The sequence below is a fragment of the Manacus candei genome, unplaced genomic scaffold (assembly GCF_025592945.1).
Source record: "Manacus candei isolate 608988 ecotype Guabito, Panama unplaced genomic scaffold, ASM2559294v1 h1tg000035l, whole genome shotgun sequence".
Lineage (NCBI taxonomy): Eukaryota > Metazoa > Chordata > Aves > Passeriformes > Pipridae > Manacus > Manacus candei.
This window is the reverse complement of record NW_026138083.1, coordinates 2024273-2050907: the sequence shown is the minus strand read 5'-3', so window position 1 is coordinate 2050907 and position 26635 is coordinate 2024273. Positions and strand designations below refer to the sequence as shown.

At 48.9% G+C, this 26635-nt stretch overlaps 1 protein-coding gene across 3 annotated transcripts in view; it reads right to left on the bottom strand.

Annotated features, from left to right (window-relative positions):
* Window positions 1-5262: 5262 nt before the first annotated feature.
* Window positions 5263-26635, bottom strand: part of CCDC85A (coiled-coil domain containing 85A) — a 56936-nt gene continuing 35563 nt past the window's right edge. Inside the window, exons 3-5 of one of the 3 annotated variants that reach the window (XM_051792893.1) lie at window positions 21519-21595; window positions 13379-13495; window positions 5263-8160 (exon numbers count right to left, since the gene is read on the bottom strand). In XM_051792893.1, coding sequence (XP_051648853.1) covers window positions 8071-8160; window positions 13379-13495; window positions 21519-21595 — 284 coding nt within the window. In that variant the 3' untranslated portion in view covers window positions 5263-8070. The remainder of the gene's footprint in view (window positions 8161-13378; window positions 13496-21518; window positions 21596-26635) is intronic. The other 2 variants (XM_051792891.1, XM_051792892.1) reach the window with 2 other exon arrangements.

The following is a 26635-nucleotide window of genomic DNA, read 5'->3' as shown; positions in this document are numbered from 1 at the left end:
CTGAGGGGGCTGCAAGGGAAAATGGGGGGTGTGAGGGGCCGTGAGGGCAGATGTAGGCTGTGAGGGGAAATGGGAGACTAGGAATGGGCTGTGAGGGAAAATGGGGTACTGCGAGGGAAGATAGAGGGTGTGAGGGGAGATGGAGGGCTATGAGATGCTGTGAGGGGAGATGGAGGCTGTGAGAGGGCTGCGAGGGAAAATGGGGGGGTGTGAAGGGGCTGTGAGGGTAGATAAGGGCTGTGAGGGGAGATGGGGGGCTGCGAGGGAAAATGAGGGGTGTGAAGGGGCTGTGAGGGTAGATAAGGGCTGTGAGGGGAGATGGGGGGCTGCGAGGGAAAATGAGGGGTGTGAGAGAAGATAGAGGGTGTGAGATGCTGTGAGGGGAAATGGGGGACTGTGAGTGGGCTGCGAGGGAAAATGGGGGACTGCGAGGGAAGATAGAGGGTGTGAGGGGAGATGGAGGCTGTGAGGGGGCTGCAAGAGAAAATGGGGGGCTGTGAGGGTAGATAGGGGCTGTGAGGGGGCTCCGAGGAGGAGTTGGGGGACTATTGAGAGGGCTGTGAAAGAAAATGGGGGGCTATGAGGGAAGACAGAGGGTATGAGGGGAGATGGGGGGGCTGTGAGATGCTGTGAGAGGAGATGGAGGCTGTGAGGGGAAAATGGGGACTATAAGGCAGCTCTGAGGGGGAGATGGGGCTGAGGGGGCTGTGAGTTAAAATGGGGGGCTGTGAGGGAGCTGTGAAGGGAGATGGGGGGCTGTGAGGGGAGATGGGGGCTATGAGGGGTCTCTAAGCAGGAGATAGGGCTGAGAGGGGGCTCTGCGGGGAGATGTGGCATCTGTGAGGGGCAGGGGGGCTGTGAGGGGCTGTGAGGGGAGGAGGGGGCTCTGAGGGGCCATGAGGGGAGTGAGGGAGCTGCTGCTGCCCGTTCCTGCCATCCCGGCCGCATCGTGTGAACAAACACCGAGACACGGCCCCCGGAGAGCGGAGGGGAGAGAAGCACCCCATCAGCCCCCCATAAACCTCATCTGCACCCGCAGCCCTTCACTGGCCCTCGGGAAGCGGGTCCTGGGACAGAGACACGGGCAGGACCAAGCCCTCGCTCCCTTCCTTAACCGGGCGAGGACGTTTCCAGCTGAGACCTGAGCACCACTGAGCATCAATTAACTCGTCAAGATCAAAGATAAAACCTTATCAGCACTAGTCTGGGCACTGATCGCTGTCTGACTGTTATCAAGTGCCTCTTCTCTCCACTGTTCTTTTTTCCTGCTAAAGTACGGATATTAGCAGGGAAAAAGCCAAGTCCATGGTCACAGGAACTATCCTCCGAGGAAAGGCAGAGCTTCAAAGGGCTGAAGGAAGCAGCTCCAAGAGCCTCAAGTAGTCTATTTTTCACTTATTTGTATTTTTTTTTAACCAACCACTCATTCTTTAATCTGGAAATGTCTCCAAAATGCCCCCAGAGCAGCACATTTATTGCCTGCTGCTGGCACACACCTGCCTTCCCATCCAGCTCAGCTTTCCATCGGCGCTCACAGAAACATTTTTGCTGGGCGCAGTAAAGTCATTACTTAACAAAAGCACATATGGATTATGGATACTCTATATGAGCATTCCTGTAGTTTCCATTCTGCCAGGGGTCCAACACTACCTTTGTAACTACAGCATTACAGGGCTTATAAACCAGGGCTGAGGGAGGTGATCCTTCCCCTCTGGTGATGCATCTGGATGCCAGAGACTAGAGCACAAGGCACGTGCCTCTCTCCCCCCAGAGGTGCCCAGTGTAAAGATGACACACAAATGGGAAATCCTGGGCAGATATAAGGAAAAGTTTTCCACAATGAAGACGTGCATAGATCCAGATCTCAATGATGCATGTTTATGAAAGGCTCAGTGGCTATGATGTGCTTTCATTAAAAAGTGATTTCAGCATGAAAAGGCATCGAACATATGGTCTCCTTGCAGTCCTAGAGACCTGGTGCTCTCAGTTCCAGGTTGAGGGCAGTGCCAGTGCCCGGGCACAGAGGGCTGACACTGTGGCAGGGAGCTGACGGATGGCACTGCTGGGAGGCAGCCAAGCAGGGGCAGAGGGCACTGCGGTTCAGCAAGGCAGAAACCGAACCACAAAGCCTGTGATTTAGAGGCCCTCACGCCATTTGTGGCATTTTGTTCCTCTGGAGAGCACATTCCTTCCCCTGCTGGGGAAGATTTGTCTTTGGCGATGGCAGCGCTCAGAGCAAGGGCCTCCCAGAGCAGTTCTGGCAGCTGTGCCTGTTCTAAGCTGCATGTGAAAGGAAGATAAACCAGAGCAATCCTAGGACCTGCTACATCGTGGTAGGAAGCAGCCTTGACCCCCAGCTGATTCCCACTCCTTCTCTTCATCCAACCCCTACAGAACTCCACAAAACCAAAACCTCCACTCAACACAAAGTGAGACTGTCCCAGCAACAAATCCAAGCCCCCAAATACTCCACAATCTTTAGAGAGAAGACAATGAGATGCTGCAAAGTGGCCATAACAAGCTTTAAAAATAAAAACCAAGAGAAAGTGTGAAAGTCTTGACAAAAAAAAAAAGTCACACTGTTTTAACATCAGCGTAAGGTCAGAACATACAAAACTGCTCATAAAGAAGGCTTTAAAATGAGTTTGATAATCTACTGTGGTTGAACAATCAAGACCTCACTCATCTTGCACCTAACTGCAAGCACATGTTGGGACTCCTGCCTGAAGCAACAGGTTAATTCTCCACTTATTTCACAGGATTAGAACTACATTTTTCCCCCCCAGGAAATGTAGTGTTATTGTGAAGCCCATCCAGACATGCTATTTCATAATTAATACTAAATAAGAAGTGAATTCTCTCCTTTGTCTAAATAGCTTGCTTTGGCTCAGCGAGGAGCAGCAATTAGCAAGTTGGCCTCCCAGAACACATTTGATCTGCTACAGGGTTTCCTGCTGCTGATCAGAAGAACAAACCTGATTTCACACAATCCATGGGGTTTATGTTGGCTGGATGTGCTATAATTAAAATGATCTTTTCTTTTTTTTAACTCCCCCAAGGGCTTTGTTTATCTGCTTGGGCTTTTTCATGGAGAGGCAGGCACGTCCCTAATTTAGCAGTTTGGTTGATTTACACTCCTGCTCTTTACCAGCTCCCTTTGTAGCATTCACTGTTTGTAGTTTGGTGCAGAAACGGGGGCCTGTTATCATTTGTGTTATAGGGCTGTCTTAATAGCAGGAGTAGAAGAACAGTTCCCATGGAAACATTTCCATGTTTCATCGTGTGCTTTTCCTGGGATTCCCAGGGTTGAGCAGGGTGGGCTCTGGGCCTCTCTAACGGGCACACACAGCAGCGTGTGGACACTTCCCCTTCAGCAGGGGAGGGAAATAGCATATTTATAGATTATTTCCTCTCTTTCAAAGTCTAATGCCTGTAAAAACAGAGCAGCTCAACAGCCCCATGCCCCTGACTGATGTCCTGGCCAGTCCCCACCACTCTGACAACAAACCAGGTCCTGTTTTGAAAGGCCACCTCCAAACCCAAGAGAAGGTTTTCCTTTCTTTCCGACCTCTACAATTAAGCCTGGAGTGGTGCCATGGTTGAACAGGGCTCAACAGGCTCACCTGAGCCAAGGTGCCCTGGTGTCACCAGGGACTTCCAAAGCCTCCCAAAAAACACACGCCATCCTGCTCTACAGGCGAGGTGTTCAGGCCTGGGGAACACCACTGCTCATGGGCCACCCCTGTGCCCTGGTACTTAGCAAGAGCAAAGGTAAAACAACAAATAAAGTCACCAGTGAAAAGGTTCAGCCACCTTCTCTCTCACTCCTCAACCACTGCCACACACAGGTGAGCTCAGGGCAAAGGGGCTCTTCCACCTCCATGCTGAACGAGATCCACCTGCAGCCCCATCCCCTCCCCTTTGTCCTCTTTCTTTCCAGAGGCTGGGCATGGGCTCACAATATTATTTTTTCCTTTGCTTTTCTTCATCTGCAGACTTATTAGTTTCAGAATTTACTTCAACCTATTCACAGTAGTGAGGAAAAAAAAAACCAAACCCAAAGAAACCTCAAACTCAAGGGCCACAGCCACTGCTTTGAAGAGATCATTATAACAAGTTCTTATTCCAGGGTAGAGTAATTATCATGTTATAACAAACATATTAAATAATTCACTATTATTATTTTGGCACTTCTTCGTGAACCAGGTGTTTAGGAAACTGTTTCAGACAGAATCACACGATGCAGTCCCTGGGGTCCTTCCCCCCCAGCCACACACAGCAAGGAGAACACTAATGCTTGGGCAAGGCTGGAGCTCCCCAGAGCCAGCAAAGCCCTCACATCAACAGCACAACATGCTATGCTTTTACTTTTTTTCATCATTCTCATCAATATTTCTCAATTTTCTAATTATAAGCATGGAAGTGTCTGAGCTCTCTCAGTTCAAGTCAGATTTATGTCTCTTGTCCATAAATCTCTGGTTATCTCTTAAGCTTCTAAAACATAGTCATATTTTTATTCAAGTAAGACTATTTTAAAAGCTGATTTTCATTCACATCACCATTTTTGCACTGCCTGTTTGCTGGTTGATTAATGAATGCAGAACCTCTCTTTACTCAATCCAGGCAGAGCTGCCACTGAGTCAGCTGTTCTTACCTGCAGGATTTTGGACAAGCAGAGCTGCCGTGGGTGCTGCCTTGGGGTGAGGTCCCTGTGCACGTGGTTCACCTGAGCCTGGAAAACACAAGTGTGGAGATATAAGGAGGGTTTGGCATTTATACCCCCAGTAGCTGCATTTCCTGGGACACTCTGTAGGAACTCAAAAAAAAAAAAAAAAAAAAAAAAAGAAAGAGTCATCACATCAAGACTTTTTTCCACCCAAAAGTGAGGGAAAAAATGGCTGAGCCACTTCTGCATCAAACTGGTGAGATCAGTAGAAAGAATTCACACCACCCTGGGACTTATTTCAAAGACATTTAAAGACTTCAACAAACCAGTGCCCTGGCAAGGGTGGTATTTGTTGGGGAGGCAGCACAGAGACCCTGAGGGGCATTTGGTGTTGGAGAGGTTGGGGCAGCACAAAGGAGAGCAGGGTTGGGTGCTCAGAACATTAGAAAGGGCACACTGGCTTCGTGCCACATTCATAAACATGTCCATCAACTGCAGCCTTTGGGGAACAGGCTCCACTGAGACCAGTCACTTGCTGAAAACAAAGTGCCATTCTTTACCTTCTAACCCTTCAGCAAAGCAGCTTCTCTGCAGTGCAGAACATAAAATCCACTCCCCACATCCACTACACCAGTGCTATTTAAAATTCACTCCATAGTGAATTTTACAGCTCATTCAGGCTCAGCTCAGAGCTCGGGAATGGCCCTGGAACACGTGCACATTTTCAGCTGAAGCAGAATTATGCTAAAACAACTGCACAAGGAGCCCACGAGGTCTGGTGCAATAACATTTCACTGAAAAAGGGTTAACCATGTGTGCAGGGAGCAAGGCAGATGGGATGAAGGGCTCTAACTGCTACAGAGATTTTTATTCATTAGCTCAGAGACATTCCAGCAGGTTCCAGGGCCCCTCAGAGCACTGACCCCCTTCTCCACACACTGCCTGCCCTCTGCTCTTAGTAGGCTGCATTTTTAGGGGCCACCACAGGATTTATCAGCTTCAAGATACTGATTATACTAAAGATCTTTTTCTTTTTTTTTTGTTAGAGAATTTCTGCTCTGCAGAAAACTTCTGACCCACACAGCCCATGGAGGGAGGAGGGAGCAGAGATGTAGTGGGGACAGTGGGACACAACCAGCCTCCCCCCGTCCCACCAACACGCCAGCACCTCTTACCTGAGCAGAAGGACTCCAGGAGCTCCATGTTGCTCTGTCCTCACCTCAAAGCTGCTCTGGGAGGAAGGAGGAGCCAGCACAGGTGTCCTGAGTCTGCAACTCCATCACAACTTACCAACTTCCACCTGGGCTCAACAGCCTGCACCTGGTCACTGCCCCATGGCACAGCCCACAGCAGCTCCTCGTTAGCATAAAACAAAGAACCAAGTTCATAGCTCTGGGATTATTTTTTTTTTTTAAGACACATGGTAAGAAAAGGAAGAAAAATGCACGACATGCAGCTAATTTCTCATCCAGGCAGGAAACATTTCCAACAGCAAACTGCCCCTCGCAGCTTTGGTCAGGAAAGGAGAGCAAACAAGGGTGGGATTCTATAATTTATTACCACTGCTAAGATGAACACAGATACTTGATACCCCATCGTATGCAGAACTGTAAAAAAATAGTTTTAATACAGTATCAAAATTTACACAAGTGAAGTGTCAAAAGACCAGTGTCCCTCGAGTAGCCCCTGCAGGCACAAGTACAGGTGTCACAGCTGTTCATACACACAGAGATAGGAATACAACAATTGCAACCGAACTGTGCAGTGGGAGAAAACAACGTGGGAAGATAACACAGAGCTGCCTGGGCTGGGTTCTATGTCAGAAATCACGCAGGAGTGCCATGTTTCAAACAGAAGGCTGGATTCTGCATTCCCAACTCAAGGAGAAGGAGTGAACGGGAGCTTTGCCCGAGAAAGCAACGCTGGATCAGAGGCCTTACATCCAATGGTACCAAGTGGAAATAACAACAAAACCCAACAGAATTACTGCTGCAAATTAACACAGTTTGGCTGAAGACAGGTAGCAGATTTACATCAGCTATATGACAAAAGATTGTACAGCAACCGAGCTACATTCCACAGCAAACAGCCCACGGGTACAGGATGTCCAAGCCCAGAGAAAACAGAGCTTCTCACTTCGGCTCAAATCTTCGCAACCGAGAACAAACCAGAAACCCAGGAATTGTTGCATTCCTATTTTTTTTCCTTTTTTTTATTATTATTATTTTTTATTAGTCTCTTTTTGACGCTCAGCTATGGTAAAAAGTTAAGCAACAGCCATTCAGTCACAAGCCTGTTGCACATTCATACATGAAACTATCATTGCTCTTAGATATACACAAAATACCTATGTTGTAATTCAATACACACGACTAGTGTCATACACAGAGATAAAAATAAACTAAGCACATCTAGGGCGCCGTCTGGTCACATCTCAGGCAATCTGAACAAGAGCTTTCTGCCTCCTAATAATGAAAGACATGCTCTGAGGATAATAAAACCCTTTTTCTTTGAAAGAACTCTACGGTGGCAAGGAAAGCTTTTTTTTAATAATGCAGTGCAATCTTTTAGATCCTTATAGGCTCTTGTTAAATAAACCAGCATGTCTCTAAATTAAACAGTTAGAAATTAGCATCCTGACAATTGGAAAATATTTTCCAAAAGAAATTCTGATGGAGATTCTGATCTGAGACCTGTGATAGTGATGCCTAAGTATTCTGTTCACTAAAGGGCTGCCAACACCCTACACCTCTTCAGAAGATGTGCATCAAGAGAAAGCTACCTTGACTTTCCTTTAGAAAGAAATTGTGGATCACTACAAGGACTGTAGTTATGCTACACTACTGGCTGGTTAGGACTTTATGGTCTTTTAGCACCTCCAAAGGCAGGTTATTCTACCAAAGCAAAGAAATCACCTGGGAATTGCCTAAGCACCATTAACGGGTCCTTTACAGACTGAAGGGGGAGTTACTAAGAAGCGACTTTCTCAGAACTGCGGAGACCAAAGGCACAGTTTATCCACGTCTCTCCAGTCTGGTGGAAAAACCCCTCTCAAATCCAGCAGGAAACTCGTTCAGGCCTATTAGAGACTCGCTGTAACTAACCAAAATAAAACTTATTTAGCGCAGCTCCTGCAGAATCCCAAGTATCTGTGGAGTTGGGATGGAGATACCTCAGTGCTCCTAAGGGTGGTGTGTTGCAGTGAGGGTGCAGCGTGTCACTAGGCAGGCGATTGGAACAGCAGGAGGGGAGGCTGCCAGCACGGACAGCCCCCCGGGCAGCAGCTCTGGTGTCCAGCCGAGGCTCGTGCAGCGCATCCAGACACCCCGTCGTCAGTGGGGATGGGGGGACAGCCAGTTCCTTCCCTCTCGTGGGCACGTCAAACTCGCTCTTCAGAGAGGCCATTACATGGGTCCTTTATACTGATTTCCTGACAAGTGTTGCCTAATTCCAGGGCACGACCCTGCAGCATCTCCAAGTTTCCTCCACACAACCTAAAGGGAGGGATGGAAAGAGATCGTTATCCCCGGTCGAGGTGCGCCGGTGTTCACACGGACATGCAGCTGGAATGCCACAGCTCTGGGACATGCAGCACAGGGGAGGGACACACGACAGGAGCACAGGATGTTCCTCAGGGGGTACAGCATTCCTTCTGAACACAGAAAGCACATGCTGCTGGGTAGAAATGATTAAAAACGGACACAGATGGGCCAGCACGTGCTTCAGACACAAGACTGAGGGTGTTTGAAGGCCTCAGCTGAAACTCAGCTATTTCCCCAACCACATCTCCTGCACAAAGATCAGTCCAGAGGTGTCTAAACATTTCCAGTTTAACAAGCACAGAGCAGTTCTCCTCTTTGTCAAGGGATTTACTTGTTCTCTTACAACCAAGCAAGGCACCAGAAGTGTTTATTTCCCTAGTTCTTCCGTGAGGTCCAAGGAATTGTGCATGTAGTCACTGTGCTATACTGTGCTTAACATCATCTGTTACAACACTGGAATTAAAAAGGCAGAGAAGTGACACCCCCAAAAATGTAAGGAAGTGTTTTATAATGACTTATAGGAAGACTGATGCACTGTAAGTGGGAGAGCAGTAGCTGGTGGTGTGTCACCAGGCCTCTCTAGAGACAAGAATGTTGATTCCACCATCCAAACTGTGTACTGCAATTTCAGAGTATTTCTGGTTAATAATAATCAACTCCCAACCAGCTAAAGTGTAACTGCTACTAAACCACCCTTCACCCTCTGGGCCAACAGCAATGTGACTGTCAGGAAAGGTAAAACTGGTTTCCATTGTCATTATTTATTGTTTTACCAGTGCCTAAAGTCCAGCAGTGAACAGACACTGCATTAGCTGGAGATGAATAAAGCCAAAGCAGCTGGATCCTGGGAAGCTGACATCCTTGAAAAGGTGGTTCCTCCAGCTGATGAGCAAAGGCAGAACAACCTCAAGGTCCTGCTGTGATTCTGTGCAATTGGTGGGAAAACAACCCAGTTCCTGTGAGCCTTTGCTGCAGAAAACCTGAGCATAGGCATGAAAACCAGAAATACTCCCAGACTGGAAGGAACAGGGCTACAGTCCTACTGTACAAGGCCACAAATAATGGTCCTTTAAAGGGAACTGTCTTTAATTCCAATGGATGGGCATAACCCAAAGCCTGCAAGCTTTCCACAGAGCAGGATCCTGCAGCCTGGAATCCCAAGTCACATCCCAGAAATCCACGTGTGTGTTTTGGGTGTATTTGCTGTGTGTGAGACACTGCAGAGGGCAAAGCATGGGAAGTGGGGGCTCAGTGACACCTCCCACACTGGGTGCCTGGGCACAGCCAGGGCTGGATCTGGCAATTCTGTCCAACAGCTGGTACCAAAACACAAGAGCTCCTGTGGGAAGGCACACTGTGCCTACACGTGCCCTTCAACAACTTCCCTGGGCAATAAATATTGAGACAATATTTACCAAGCAGCTAATGCTGACCCAGGAATAAACTGGAAGGTGACACTTCCTTTCTTTCCAGCTGAACAAGTGACCCCTGAGTGGCAGCAAGGGACAGACACGTGCAAGGGCCCCAGAGAGGTGACGAGGGGGGGGGTACAAAATTTCACTCAGAATTTCAGCAGGAATTTCAGCCCTCCTGCCCAGCTACACCCCCGATCCCAACTGGAATATCCCACCTTCCCTGCAGCTCCCAGCCCAAGTGAGGGTGCTGCAAACTACACTTACCAGTAGCCTGAGGAAAATCATCAAGAACACCCCTCCAGACTTAATCCAGACATTCCCAATTATGAAGAACACCCCTCCAGACTTAATGGAGACATTCCTGTGCTGTGGAATTACCTCCATGCTCACTAATACACGACAAACTACCTCTAAACTTGCTGCCACGTGTTGCTACATCCTCCTAAGACAATGCAAGTATATAAATACAAAGCAAGAACGTTCCCAAATAACACCATTCCCAAATGCAATACCAACTGCACATGCACGTCCCGAGGAGAGAATTCCTGCCTCTGTTATCTCAATAAAACACCAACATGGTCACAGAACACCACAAAGTTCCTACAAGGTGAGTTACACATCCACCTTGGCAGTTTGCATTATGTCATTATTTGGGTACCAAATTGCATCTTGGCACCAACCCAAACTATGCACCGAAATTAGGGAGCCCAAAACTGTCATCATTCCCCTGTTTTCACAGGGAAAATGATGCCATGGCAAATGTTTCCTGTGAAACACCCACAGTGCACGAGGCTGCAGACAAACAGTGAGTTACAGCCTGGCAGGAACTGCAGTGAGAATGCAAAAGAAAAGATTATAATAAACATTGTAATCGGTTTATCCCAAATCCACTGCGCTTTTAACCTGGACTAGACGGGTAAAAGGGAAAGCAAAACCAGAAAGGAAATACCCAACTGCTTTAGAAGTATAATAATGTCTCAACAGTGAAATCAGACAGAGATTGTAAAAGTCAGAGGGACAGGGAGCGTTTCAGTGGCAGCAGCAGAGCTTTGAATGGCTGGGAACAAAGGGACGAGGTAGGACAAGAGTACGTATTTGAGAGTTACAAAAATGAAGTGATAATGTCAAATTTAGCATTTAGAAGTGGCATTACTTACACCACAAGGACTTCTACGGATTACCATGAAATATGTATGAGCTAGAAACTGCTTTTTTAGCCATAAATGGCAAAGGAATATCCGAGGCAGGAAAAGTCATCAGGGCCATTGCTCAGCTGGGGAAACTGAGGCTGCCAGGCTTCATCACTCCTGCCAGATTTTATTCTTAGGAAGGATAAATTCAGGTCATACAGTACTTTACCCCCAATATATTATCCCACATAGATTTTTCTGATCAATACTAACCAACATGTTAATGTTATAGTGCTCCTAATAAAACAGTAATTGCATTACAGAAACAGTAATTGGCTTAATTTCCATAGAAAATCTTCAAGGGCACATTGTCGGCATTTGAACAAAAAATACTTTGCATCTTCAGGTGTTTCCAGGCTCAATATGGAATATAAACACCTTAAACTCTTACTGCATATTTCTCCAGCCTCAGCTTTCTCTGTCTCACTAAGGTGGTGGTAAGAGAGCCTTTAACAGCCCGGTGATTGATGTTTTCCTGAGCTTCCAAGCCATGGAGACGTTTAAAAAGAAGGGAATTTCATTTATACATTTTTTGGCAGCCACAAGTAAGACCAGTAGTGTGAGTACAGTATATAAGTAGTCAGACTTACAGACCTACAGACCAGGTAACAATCACTGTTCCACCCATACAAACCCTGGTCTGGAACGTCACAAGCAGGAAGTTTGGCCAGATACAACTTCCAAAAGGAATCGAACACATCCTGCCGTGTGAAATAACCACTTACAGGTCCCCAGGGATGCCACCTGCACTCCAGGAATAATCCCACAGCCACGGGCAGGGTGGGGAGGATTGCCAAGGACCCAGCAAGTTCTCCTTCCAGCCATCCTGCCTGAGGGAGCAGGTCCTGGGAGAGCCTTATCAGACCCACTGCATGGCAAAGCTCTGCTCCTGTTCCCACTTTCTCCAACAGTGGGAGATTCCCAGTCAATCTTTTTAAATTTCATAATGTTTTTTTAAAGTCTCCTCATCACTTAGGAAAACAACAGCAGCATTTTTAGCAATTCCCTCCCTCTGTTCCCTAATGGATCTGCCCCTTTCAAACACACTCCTGCTCTCGAGATTTCCTGCTGGGAGGAGTGGGTTGCACCAACAAGGAGGATGTCCCTTTGCCAGGGGGTATTTTAAGAGAACTACAAAAGGCTTTTTTCCATAATTACCCACGATCTCTTGACAAAATTAGCTGGCATAGCTTTATTTTCTGGGCAGCAGCAGGTGGGATGTATGGAAGATGCACAGAGGGCTCGGAGCACTCCTGAGCCAGGCACTCCTGGAGCTGGGAATGTTGCAGGAGGGCAAGACCAGAGCTCTCATGGCCAGTGCTCCTGACAGGGACATGGCTGGGGAGGCCACCCCAGAGGGGACCTGCCACTGTGGGAAGAGGGGCTGGAGCTCTCCTGGATGCCTCTCCTCTTCGGATGCCAGGAACACAGGCTGTGCTGAAGTGCTGTGCCCGGGTTTGTGTCACGGGAAGGATCTGGTGGCTGGGATTTGTGCACAGTTCACTTGAACAAACCTGTTTCTTCAAGCTTCATGGAGGAGAAGGCAATGTCACAGAAGCTTGGGGGGCCAGGCAAATCCACAGCACTGCTGAGCTCTTACTGTGCATCTCCACAAAGCTCAAAACCACAGCAAATACCTACACAAGTCCCTTCCACTCCTCCCCTGGAGGAGGGCAAGCCTGCCCCCTCCAAGTGTCCCTGCAACACCTGTACATGTGGGGAGGAACACCTGCTTATCCAGCTGGATACTGAGGCAGTTCAGCTGACGAGTGAAGCACAGGAGAGAAGAGGGGCACAAAGCACCAAATCCACCACGTCTGAGCCACAACAGGAGAGAGGAATATGCAGTCCCTGCTCAGCTCTCCCTCAGTTTTTATCCCCTCCAGAGGAACATGGACAACCCTGATGCCCGTGCAGCGAGCTCAGCCACCTGCTGACTCCCATGGGCCCACAACCTTTCAATCTTGTAACACCTTCTAAGTTTCTTTAATTGCAACAGTTTCGCTGCTGACAGAAGGGAGAACTTGCAACTCTACCCCTCCGATTCCTTGTGTCACTGGCTGTGTATCAGTGTCACACAGGCCTCTGCAGTCCAGCCCTGGCTCCAGGGTACAGCACATCTGCTCGCAAAGCAGCGTCAGCACTGACCTTGGGACTGTGGTCTTCAGCCCGAGGCCCTGCTATTTTTAACATGAACATACCCTGTGCCTCAGCTTTATCTTTGCATTAGAGTATTTCCCTCTGCAGGAATCCACTGTATCCCACCTGAGCACAAACACGGATCCTCCAGGAAGCAGAAACACCTCCTTATTCAGCAACACACCACGTTCAGCTCCAAATGAACACTACGGGCGTGAGTAACGCGGTGAGCAGCGTCACCCCTGCCAGGGCCAGACCCCTGCCCAGGACACACACAGGCCACAGATACGATGGGTGACAGACAGAAACAAGGCCACTGATGACAGGAACATCCCGGTGGTCCCACGGGGATGTCGGCAGGACGACAGGACAGGAGCTGAGGGACAGACAGGACGCGCGGCAGGGCCGGCAGCGGAGCAGCGTTACCTTCAGAGCATTTACCACTGAGTCAGGCTGCGCAGAGGCCGGGCCGTGTCCCCCCACGCTGGCTGGCTGGGCAGGGCAGGGCCGCCCCTCCGCCCCGCCGGGCATCCTACCGGGCTCCTTGGCAAGAGAGCAAACACTCTTTAATACACAGCACGCTGTCGCTGAGTCAAACACGCCACTTATTCACTGCTCTCTTTTCAAGGGCTGAGCAGCGCTGACGGCGTGTGGTGCTCCCGAGTCCCCCTCTGTCTGTGCCACGGGGACCAAGATCCACGTGAGCGTCACTCTGGCCCTCCGGGGTGTCCCCCTGGAAGGTCAGCACGTGGCAACAAAATTTCTCATCTCAAAATCAAAATCTCTCACAAAAAGCGCTGCAAAGTTTAGAGAGATGATTTCAACCCCAGAGGAAGGTTTGGAGGATGTCTAATTTTATCCCAATAATTCTGGCGGTTGTTCCTTCAGCAAAACTCTCATTTTTGAACATTGCTGCAAGGTTTGCAAGCCCAGCTCAGCCACAGCTGGCCAGGGAAGGAAACAGCTCCGGGCTGACAACTCACTCCTTCCCAGGGTGCCAGGGCACAGCCCCCTTTGCCTTTGCCCAGGGGAGAGGAAGTTTAGCACCTCACACTGACTGCAGAACGTTAAGGCTGCTCAGACCATTTCCCCACAGCACCAGATGCCCATTTGTCCCCAGCAGTGACAACCTCAGTGACAACCTGGAAGGGTTTTTCAGGACACTGCCAGACAAATGTGAGCTACCTGAACTGTTCCAGCTCGGTCTCCTCAAGCTTTGCAGTGTGTGAAGCATCTCCCGGAGCAACTGCAGTGCTGAGGTAACCTGAGAAAGCTTCAGAGAGTGCTAAAAATACCCCTGCTGCACTCATGGGCAGCCATGGGATCCCTGTGGATGCTCCCCAGGTGCTGCCAGCCTGCCCTGCTCCTCACCCTCAGCCTTCAGGCAGAATTTTGCTTAAAAACAAATGAGAAATATAAAGAAGTAAAACACTTCAAAGACTGAGAGATGGGAAGTTCCTTTCTTAGAGAGTAAGAAACACCGTAGGAGACATTAAGAAGTAACACAGCGGTAATCCCTGCTGGGATGAGTGGGAAATGCATTTCTGAAGGAGAAATAACGACAGTGGAACAGCCTCTGCTCAGAGTCAGTGCCCTGATGTGCACTCCTTTGTCCCACTGAGCAAGCACACAGAACATTGCAGTGGGTTTGGGGGTGTCTCTAATCTAAACAATAGGAGAGATGAAGGTGGGTGTGGGAGAGAAAGGGCACAGGGCGACAACATGAGGCTGAGCTTCACAGACCCAGGCTGCCTGCAAAGGAATGGGAAATAACACAGCCCAAAGCAAGCTTCCAGTGCTGTGGGGATATGGCCAGGCCTTTGCAAGGCTCCCAGCAGTGCCAAAGGGCAGAGAGAACCCTCCCAGTCACCCAGCACATCCGCTCGACCCCCACAATCCCCTGCAGGTCTGAGCCTCGTACATTCAAACAAACCCCCCCCAAACCAACCAGTCAATCAATAACAAATAAACAGAATGCTGCATATGCCAAACCCACAGAAAAGGGACTTTATGCCTGAATCTGAAAGCTCATTTCACACACAGACCGGTTGTCCAGCGCCGGCCTCCTGCCAAGCAATGGATCCATGGAATCCACACTGGTGGGCACTAATGGATCTCACTGCATTATCCTGCAACTCTCCCCAGCAGTGCCTATGATCAATTTGTTGTGATGTATGGAAGGGGGTTTAGGACTTATTTTGCTTGGGGAAGGATTTATAGATCTGTTAGAGGCTGGCCAGACTTAATGCTGTACTTTGGGAAAGGAAATGAAGGAGGAAGGAGAAGGGGCAATAGAGCAGATTGGAGCAGTGCTGGGTTAGGATAAATTCACTCAGTCAGCTTTGGGGGTTTATAAGTCAGAGTATCCTGTTTCTTTACTAACTGCAGCACCAGCAAACGTTTTGGTCAGTTTGGAACAGTAAAACAGAAATATTGCCATTAAGAGGCTGAGAAAATGAGCACAGAGTGTACATGTAAAGGCTCCTGAACACAAGGAACTCCAAACCTCCTGTGAATGGCGCTGCTCCCGGAGTTCAAGCCCTGCTCCAGGCACTGTGTGTCCTCCACAGCTCCTCTGTGCCATATGCAGCACATTTCTGCCTGCCTTCATGAGAATGAAACACTTGTGAACACACTGCTTCAAGCAGCCAGTGTTCTCAGCACATGTTGGGAGGAGACTGAAAATTAGTATTTCCCCCGTGGACATCCTTCTCCTTCTGTCCTTGATAAGGGACATGAGCTTTTCTTTAAAAATAAGGCAGATTTTGCAGCCCTGAAGGCCCATCTCAGGCTCAGGGGCTTCTCATCTCAGGTGAGGCTGCTCCACTGAGGCAGCACAGCTTCTGCTTCTTTGGGGGAAGATTATTGCAGCAGATGATGGGGATGGAACCGGCCTGGAGGTGGGTCCTGTGGGGCTGGAGACAGCCCAGCACTCCTGATGAGCTCCTGAGGCAGGGAAGCCAAACAGGAGGAAAAGGCACTTTGCCCAAGGGGCCTTGGGGGATGAGAGATGCTGCTCCCTCCCTCCTCTTCCCTGGCTCCACATACAGCCCCTGCACTCAGCCACTGGAGGGAGGTGTCCCCTGTGACAGAGCTTTTCCTTTAATATCCAGGAACAAAGCTGTGGAAGTGGAACCAAACCAGACAGGGCTCCACACTGCTGGAATCTGTGTGAGCTGTAACCATCCTGAGGAACTGGGAACAAACAGCACTGCACAACACCTGCACCTGAGAAATAACTGACCTTTTTGCTTCTCCTCTGCAGCCACCCTTCCCTGCTGCCTTGCCCAGTCCTGGTGCCCGAGGTCCAGCACAGTTTGGTGTTGTCTGATGTGTCCTCTGTGCAGATCACACCTCTGCAGGGAGCAGGTAAAACCCACAGCACACCCTGGGCATGGCTTCCCAGCGGGATGAGTGAGATCACTGGCTGTGCACATCATTTTCTGTCAGGAGTAAATCTACACCAAGTCTAACTCTAATACAGACTCCAGGGAATGGAAAGCACAGGACACCTGACTCGACCCTGTAATCTCACCTCCCAAAAAGCCCAGAGGAATGGGAATTCACCATCTCGCTCACACTGAGTGCAAAATGTTGAGGCTGCTCAGGCCGTTTTGCCCCAGTGCCAGAGGCAAACCCTGCACTGTGTCCTGGGCACGGGCAGAATAAAGACTCCTGTGTGGAACAGGGAAAGAATTAACCAGGAGCTTTGCTACTTAAGCCAGTAGAAAACTTCATTTTTTCCATCTGCATTGTTGGTAAGGACAGTCCTGAATGAAAACCACTGTAGTGCCAACCCAAGCCAGGGGGATTGTGTCTTCCAGCCCCTCCGGAGGAAATGGGGGAGAGCCAAGGAGGGGAAAACACAGCCCATGCCTGCCCTGAGGACACTCAGTCACCCCACCAAAGCTTCCAAGAGAACAGGGTTTTCCTCTGTTCACTCACCCTCAGCAAACACACAGGACATCGTTCTCCAGCAGCCTCTTATCCCACAGGCAAGTGGTTTCCTGGGAAGTACATCCTTCCTGCTGGGTAACTGCCACGCCAGCTCAATCACTACCTGATTTTCAAAGCGTTTTTCTGATTTCCTCAGCCCTCAATTTCCCTGTAAAGCTCCAAGCAAACACAGGCTGTGTTTGTCAGCTTGTTTCCAACAGGCAGGAGAGAGGGAAAGCAGAAAGCGGTAACTGCTCTGCTGGGTTAATAATGCACTTAAAGAACAGCAACAATTCTCTTAGGGAATGCTCCTGTCAATTAAAATACACAATTTTCAAATGCTGCAGCTTTTCACCTGTTCTCAAAGAGCTCAGGAGAAACCCCTCTAGGACCCTGCTGCCAAAATCCACACGCCCTCAGAGAGGGTTTGAGGCACACTCAGATTCCTGAGTGGCCAAAGCCATTGGTGGCTGCACACCCTCAGAGACAGCCAGTGCCAGCAGGGAATTCCCTCCAGAAACCTCCTTTGATAACAAATATGGAAGAGAAAAAGGTCCTGGGCTGTGACAGCTCCGAATTCTGGAGGCCACACAAAGACCACCAGCATTTTAAATCTGTAAGATCTGGTGGAGTCTGCTAGAAAATCAGGACTGCAAAGCAACTCCAGACTTTTGGAACAAAAAATATCTGTACTCCCTGCACTGCAACTCTTTGTACACCAGGTTTTGCTTGAATTTGTATCTTGGTAACATCAAACCCATGAGCTTTTGCCAACTATGATGGACACCCTGGAACAAAGACTGGTGAGAGCCTCTGCTGCTGGGAACTGAAGTCCTCTGTTAATGACCTTTTAATTCAAACTGAGGATGAGAGCACATGAAAGAACTGGGTGGGTGGATGCTCTTGCTTTACTCTCTTTCAGCAAATATTTGATGACATGATTAGGAAACATGAGTTTGTTCAATGTGTTTTAATTACATTTTGGTTGGAGGATTCCCTATTCTGTGGAAGGGAGGAGACAAGCAGTGTTGGGCTGTGAGTGACACAGATTTTACAAAAAAAAACCCCACTAACCAAACAGTTCCCATCTTCTAATTAGATTTATAATTAAAACCACGTCATACAGAGGGAAAATAAAAAACACAGATCTCAGCAAAAGGTTTTTGAAATATTTGGGAATGGGTTGAAAAAAAACCATGATAATCTAATGAAGGGGGAAGAAAGAAGGAAATGGAAAGTGTTGGAACAGCTTAAAAATAAAGCAATGTGTGCCTAAGTGTTACACCTGCCATTTCCCAGGTAAACATTCCAGGCCTGGAAACTGAGAGCAAGGATGCAAAACCCCAAAAGAGTGCCTGAAGCAACAGTGCAAACGAAAGAGGGACGACAAAAGCAGATGGAAAAGGACCAAAAGACGTGGAAAGGAAAGAACAGGGAACAAAGGCAGCAGAGAGAGCAAAGGGCTCTGGTTCAGCCTCGTGGCTTTGGTCCTGGGCTGTGGGAGCAGGAGCTCAGCTCCCTGATTCCAGCCTCCACTGGCAGCTTGTCTGCAGCACCCTGGCAGTGCTTCCCTTCCCTTCCAGTCACTGAGGGGGAAAGCTGAATTACAAGGACAAAGAGTTGGAAGGGGGAATGTCTGTCAGTTCTCCATCCCTGCCTCCTGCTCCCTCCTCCCCTGAAACAAATACCAAGCAAAGCAATTTGAATTGGGTGGCTTGCCAAGTTTCTCTTTGCAAATGCATTCACTGTCGCTTTATGACAGATGTCCACATTTCCACAGCCCTGAAACACTGCTCCTACAAAAATTCCAGGTAATCTCCAGCTAACTGAGGTGTGGCTGCCAGTCCCTGAGCTGGCTTCCCCGGCCCCACCAGGGCCAGCAGTCACACCCCCGGCAGGGCTGGGAGGACAGCCCTGTGCTCACCAGCTGAGGTCACTCCCTGACACAGCAGGTCTGTCACAGCCCAGGGAGTGTCAGTGGGATCCAAATCCATGGTTGGGTCCCTGCCTGTTTGCTGAGTTATTGCTGAGTGTGCTCATCACAGCACACACGGGCTCTGGGCTCTGCTGTGCAGGGCTGCTGGGACAAGGTGCAGTAGCAGGGAGGCTTTGAGGGTCAGCCAGAGCCCACACCCCATCCCTGGCTGGAGCACTGCTCACACTACATATTTGTTGAATGTTAGCTGCAAAACTCAATCCACAACAACAAAAGAGCAGCTCTCAGGAACATGGCAAACCCACACCCCCTCTATGGCTCCTCCTTAGAGCCACCCCTCTGCTCTGAGCCACAGCTGTGCAGCACAGGGAGACATTAACAGGCTCCAGTGGATATTCCCGGGTTTATGCCTTTCCTATTACCTGATCAAACTAAAATATTGACTCAGTGGTGGTTCTGCAATTCCCCTGACGAAGCAGCCCTTGGGTACAGCAGAGTGAGCTACAACTCAGGTTCCACTGGAACAGGGAGGGCAGCATGTGAAACCATTTTCTCTAGAAACGTTCTTGCCACTAAATATTAATAAAACCTTTACATTAGAGGTCTGTGGGGTTTTGGAAAGAAAAAAAATGAATTAATACATATGGAGAGAGACAAGCACAGCAAAAGAAATAAGTGACAGAGGAAGGGAGAGATTTGCCTGAAGAGATGTCAGCAAATGTGTCAGTGCATTTTCATGAGAGACAGAAAGCAGAAGAGGAGGAAAAGAAAGGATATTGAAAGCAGTGAGGGAAAAGAAGGAAAGTGTGGCAGGAGGAGAGGAAGGCCAGGGCTCTTCAGTGCAGACTGAGCAGAGGTGTCACAGGAGTGAGTCGTCACCTCTCTCCTACCAAGGCCAATCCTGCAATTCCCAACCCCTCCCAGTGCTCCAGCCCCCGCCAAAGAGGGGCTGTGCAAAAGGCAAAAGGCCAAAGGCCTCTCTGACTGAGGCCCTGCTGACATTGGAAGGCACAGCACTGGAACTGAGCAAGGGCTGTGCCAGAAACCTTCCCCACTTGTGGAGCTCATTGTAGCTTTGCAGTTTATTTGTCAGGAGCACTTGGTTTGGCTTCACCCCCAACAAATTCCCATTTCTCCCATTGTATGGAATGGAACCAGTGCCAGGAGCTGATGCATTCCCATCGTGCATCCTTGTCTTTGGGGCAGGGCCTGATCACCACTGAGGGCACGTTCAGGGTGGTACTCACAGGAACAACAACCCCCAGAACTAACTCGGGCAAAGGGAACGTCCAGGGGATCGGATGCAAAGTCGGAATAAGCTGCATTTCCTTCCTCTCCCCAGAGCCATCCCTTTCTTCAGGAGGAAAGGTAAGCCATGCCAGGAAATGTGAACCCTCATCACTCCTTATTTCTTAGAATGAAGTATCCAGAGACACCAGGAGATTTTTCAGGGCTCTGCCCCAGATTCCTGTGCAGCCAAACCCCTCATGACCCAGCTCCGAGCTGGGTCCTTCAAACCCAGGAGCACTTTGCCCACCTGACTCTGCCTTTCAAACCTCACCAGCAGCACATTTTTGTTCCAATGACTTCTCCCAAGCACTACTTTCTGGTTTTGGCTCCCCAGCCAAGGCATTTGCACTGAACTCCGTGCCCACAGTGTGGGTGTTCCAGCCTTCAGTAGGATCTGGGAATGCATTTTGTGGGGCTCCACCTGAGCACCTCCGACCCAGACAAACAAACATAGAACACACAGCCACTTCCAAGGGGTTTGCACACCAGGAATGTTCTGCACAATTTATCCCCTGGTGTTATTCCAGGCCCAAGACAAAACATTTGCCTTGAAAAACATTCTTGAAGAGAAAAGAATATTCTTTGTCACCAAGGATCAACCTTTGTCTTTCCTACTGAAGACTGTTCACATGTTAATGGACAGACATTTCTTGCTGTCCCTCTTTTCCAGATCCAAAAATTAGGGTAGAGAGAAGCGAACTGCTCAAGGTCACCCAGCAAAGAGCTGCAGAGGCCCTTCCAACTGTCATGGATTTTATGGAGTTATGGATTTTTCTAAGGCTTATTTAATGAAATATGAGAGAAATATGTTCCAGTAAGTATGTGCAGATCTGAAAAGTTACAAGTGTCTTCCACTCATTTTTAATGAACTACTAATTTTTTTCTTAAAACCATATTGGAAAAACCCTTTAACTTCATATTTGCTTATTTATTTAATTTAATTTCAGTCTTGCATTTATGTTTCTAATATATCCCTCAAAGGATTAAAAATAATATAACACAGCTATTATTACTTATAGCATTTGCATTTTTAGAGCCAAATATTTTGGTTAACTATACAAAGTAGCTGAAATTTTAACAAGAAGTTCTTGGGGTAAAACCAGAGTGTAAAGGGTCAGTTCAGTGTGATTTTCAACCTGCCAGTTAATTAATTATAAGCAGGGGCCTCCAGGGAGTTTTTCTAGCAAGGTAATAACTCCTGCAAAGGAAAAAAAAATTACAGAAAGCATTGTCATGGCCTTAAATCAATCCCCCACTCACACAGGACCAAGATGAACGAGGGGCCTTGTTATCTGAGAGTTTAGAGGTGGGGATGCCAAGGAATCCTGATCCTCTCCCCGGCACAGGGACTGGAGCAGGGCTCTCTCCCTGCCAGCTCCTGATCCCACAGCAGAAGTCACCCACCTGGGGCAGCATGCGATTTTCCTCCTCCAGCTGTCTTACTCTGGCCTCCAGCTGCCTAACATAGGACAAGGTTGATTCTAAAAAATCAAAACAGAAAAAAAGACTCGTATTATCCACAGAGATCTGCTTGTGTTCACTGGTGCCACAGCCTGGGCCACATCCTGACTGCACTCACAGCAGACTGCCCCTCTCCAGTGTCCAAGGAACACCCTGCTCTGCTCCTCTCAGGGCAGCACAAACAATGCTGATGCTGGAATTAATGAGCTCCTCGCTGCTTGTCATTCTGAACTGCTGCACTTGGACAAAGACAACACAGCCCTGAGTCCTTCCAACCCACCCCCTGGGCTCTGCGAGCTTGGACTGCATGTTGGCAACGCTCCCCAAGGATAATGCATTATCCCAAGTCACCCTGAAAGCTGTCCTTCCAGAGGGGTCACAGCCAGAGGGCCCCTCACACAGCGCCTGGGGGCACACACAGCCCTGCAGGGCAGCTGGGCAGCACACAGGCTGCACCCCAGCTCTGCCACGACAGGCTGGCACAGCCAGAGCGGGGCTGGTAGCCAGCTGTGTGTCCCCAGGGCCCGGGGGCTGGCAGCCAGCTGTGTGTCCCCAGGGCCCAGGTGCTGGCAGCCAGCTGTGTGTCCCCAGGGCCCGGGAGCATGGCTGACAGCCGACACCCTGGGGCACAGCACGCCCTCCTCAGGGCACACCTGCTGTCCTGCTGTCCCCACACAGGCAGGGACATGCCCCCTCTGCCCTGCTGTGATCTGGGAGCTTGGACACAGAGCAAAGCCTGGTTCTGTTCAGCAGCAGCTCCTGGACCCACACAGGGCCAGCCTTTGCTTGGCCGTGAACAACAGGAGTCACTCCCAGGCTGCTCCCAAGAACTTGCTGTAGGAAGAGATCCCTGATCCACCCCTGAAAGCACCCGAGAGCTTCACCATCACACATTTGTGGGGTCACTCAGAAATTCTGCTGTTAAAGTCCTATGTCTGAGAGAGATGAGTGTCTGGGAACACAGCACTCGGGGGGAAGAAAAAACATCTTCTAAGGAAAAAAGGTACTTTCTCAGTGCAGGAAAACTGCTGTGCCTCTCGCTCCTGTGTGGAATCCCACCATGCTCTCACTCCTGACTCAGTGATCCACTCAACTTTCTCAGAGATGTCAGTTCCTGTCACACATTTGAGCTCATCCTGCCACATAATTAGCACAGGTATGATTACTGGTCTGGAATCCATGGGTATGGGGGCAGCAGTGCCAGCTGATACAGCCCTGCAAAGCTGCACTGACACCAGAGCTGCTCACTGGTTTAGACTGGCAGATGAATTTGGGCACGAGTTTCCTGTGCTATCTCATCACTACTCCAGCCTGCCCATAAAACAAAGGAGATGGGGATTAAGGTGTCACTTACTGCTCTTAGAGACTGCAGCAGGTAAAATATGCATGGGAATTTACACAACACGGAGATAACACACAGTCATTTGTCAGAGCTGATTAATGCCCAGCCCGGCCCTGGATCAAAAATAGCCTGTGCAATTAGAGGGAAGGAGGTGAAGTGAGGTTCTGCTCGCTCTGCTGCATCAGGCCTTTCCTAGCTGGTGATGGGGCATCTCTGGAGAGCCCTGAGCCCGGCTCGGATGAGCACTTGGGAGAGGAACAGCTTATTCAATTAACTGCACGCGACAGGGCCCCTCCCAGCACATCAGCGCCTTCCCAGCACAGGCACTCCGGGCAGGAGCTCCCTCTCAGCTCGCTCATTAGCAGGGGCAGCAGCTCCCAGCACATCCCCCTCTCCTCCCTGCTGTTTCCCGCACGGGATGGTTCCCGAGGACCCATCTTTTCCGAGGGGCTGACCCAGCACTTCGGCTGGCACTGCCAGCTCTAAATTCCGTGGTCATCAGTGCACAGCCAGGTGAGCTCAGGCTCAGACTTCATGCTCCAGCCCAGTTCCCACTGAGCCCACTCCATGCAAACTCCCTCCTGGATTCTCTTCAACTCTTTATTTTTTCTAGTTTTCTGGTTTCCCATTTCTCAGCTCCTCAGATGAGGCACCTCTTGGCAAAATCTGTCTCTTACTTTTATTTCTGCACTGGGAGCCCAGAGCTGGGCTCTCTGTTGCTCCAAACCACCCTGCTCTGTCTCAGCCCCCAACCTCCCAGTGCCAGCTCCCACCAGCTGAGCCTTTGGTTAACTCTCCTGAAGTGTGAAACAGTTCTTTAAAGCTCCTCCTGTAATCTGATTAAAAGGGGAAATTAGGCCATCTACCAAAGGCTTGAGCAAGCAAATCCTAACTTATGTGAGTCTTCCTGACACATAGACTAGACACATATATATATTTCAGGATCTGTTAATATATTTATGCTGTGATGCCACGAGCTTAGAGGGGGAAATGAGCGGAGAAGTCAGCCAAGGACATAAGAGATGGAGGAATTGAAAACACACAAAGTGAAACACTGGCACCAAACCTTAAAAAACCCAACCAAACCAAAAAGTTGCATCTAAAAGTATTTATGAGAAGACCTATATGATCCATCTATTCTTAATCAGCCTGGAGACAGGGAGGGAAAGTATTGGAGACACAGAAATATCAAATATCTTGCTTTTAGGGAAATGCAGTGACAATCCCCTGTCTCCACATCCATCACTCCAACATGTCGTAAGGGAACATCAATATTTACGTAGCTGATCTCTGTTCCCTTTGACATGCCCGCTCTTGAAGCTTGCAGATATTTTGGGGTCATGTCAGACGTTATCAGACATTTGTGTTGCTGCCAAAGGCACATTTGTGCATTGGCTTTACCCAGTTTTGTGTGACTGAGCCTGATCCCAGTCCACCAAGGAATTCATCATGTCCTTTAAGCCAGATTATCCTCTGCTGTTTCAGAATGCTCGAGGATGTCATGTTACATTCTGATGGTTTAATACTTTCTTTGGAGGGTTGCAACTCCCTGTGGGACTGCATTGAAGAACCCAAACTCTGAGGTTCTCTGCCCACCTGTGAGATCCCTGCAAAGCACCTGGAAGAGAACTCCACAGAAAGAAAAAACTTCAGGGTTCAACCTCCCCTTCTGCTTGTTCAGATGAGCTCGATACCGAGCCCAGTGTGAAAGGAGGAAGCGATTTCACCTAATGCCCAGAGGAGTATTTCGGGGAAAGAAAGAGCAGGAGATCCAACACCTGGCCAGAAGCAGCACCAGCCAGTCCTTGCATCCTCAAGGCCAGAAAATGGGAAAACAGGATGCCAGGATAATGCAAAATTCACCTGGATTTCGTGAAGAGCAGCACTTTCTGCTGCCACCAGCTCAGCTCTGTTGGGTGTTCGTGTTCCTGAGGGAGGTCTCCAGGATCTGGAGAGCTGGCACAGCCCAAGCTGCACATTTTAAACACTGAGGCTGTAAAGGAGGGGAACTGCCAACGATTCACCTCAGCAAAGAATTGAGGGTGTTGTGTGTAGGGATACTTTGATGTGTAGCAATGAAGTTTTGGTTCAGGTATATCAGCTCCAGCAGAGAGAGCCATTGGTCATGCTGCTCTTTCTGCACTGTGTTGGCAGGAATTTAATAATTTTATTATTATTATTATTATTATTATTATTATTATTATTATTATTATTATTATTATTATTAAATTTAATATAAATTACATCAGGTTTTGGTCATGCAAATCCACACCCAGCACCCCACAATGAAAACCGAATAAACCTTCCATGAATGGCAGATGAAAACCAAGGCTGTGCAAGGGCTGTTTTAAACCCTCCCAGAATTCCCTGACAGCTCCATATGTTCAGGAAAGGCTCTCCATGCTAACTAGCAGATCCAGTGCCACACAAACCATCTCCCTGCCCTGTCATTCCCGGGCAGCTGATTTAATTACTTCAGTATTAGCATTCATGGCTGGAACATGTTATCACAGCCACCCATGCCCTTCCAGCTGCCTTGTTTGAACATGAACAACCCAACCTGGCCCTGCTGGGTTTGTGTGGACACTCATTGCCACCCCCTGCACCAACCAGCCTTGGCTCTGGCAGCGTCCCAGCTCCCCTTGGCAGGATCAGGCCAAAGGTCATTTTTAGCCCTGTCTTCTGTAATTTCCCGTTAGGGCTGCACATCTTACATAACAGCCCTACTGAAGAAGTGCTGGAGAACTCCTTATTAAAGTGCAGCCACATTAGGATTAGTGCTATCATGTAGAAAGAGAGAGGTTTGCCCAAGGCAAGGTTTTATTAAGCTCACCAGAATGTTTAGGAGCTGCTTACGACCAAGGCACATATTCTCAGGAAGTTTTGGGGCAGCAAACACCACAGTGGTTGCAATCCTCAACACTGCTGTTGTCTGAAATCCTCCCATCCCAAACTGAGAATCCTTGGGATTACAGATCCAGCACTTCCTGACTTTAATTAAAAATATAATGAACTAAGCTGAGCTTGTTCAGTGAGTGTGTCAGAACTGAATGCAGGCAAAGGGAAGGCAAAGGGCTCTCACTGCTCCTGAGCTACCCAGGGCACACCTGAGGGCACCCCAGTGCTGCCTGTGACACAGCCTACTACAAACACAGTGTGGAGTCCACTTCAGAACAGCACTGACTTAGGCTGGAGGGTTTGTTGCACATTTAGCTTTAGGGTGCAACAAAATTTCCAGTTGAATTCATTTGGAAAAAATAAAAAACTTTCAGAAAAAAGGTTTAAAGAAGTCTCACAGAGCAGAAAGGGTTTGATAGAGGGGCACCTCCAAAGGCTGCTGGTGTCAGCTGAGGTCACAGTCCTGCAAACAGCTGGCTGGCACTGCCACACTGATGCTCTGCTCTAACCCTCACCCTGGGTTGTTGGGCTGTTGTGGTGCTGGAGGTGACAAAGCTCTCCTTGCTGGGCTGTTTGATGTCCCATTAGCTCCCCTTCAGCCCCTGCTAAATGCATTTGCCACGGTATTGATGGAAACAGAGAAAATCAAACCCATTATGCTCTTGCTGAAGCCTTTCCCACTGGCTGCCAGCTTGGTCTGGTATTGATTCACGTGGTTTATGACTGGGAATATCTCTGTGGGCTCCATTTACTCAACTGCTGGGGTTTGTCCCCGTGCCACCACACTGTCCTTTGCTCATTAGGAGTGTCCCCAGGGCAG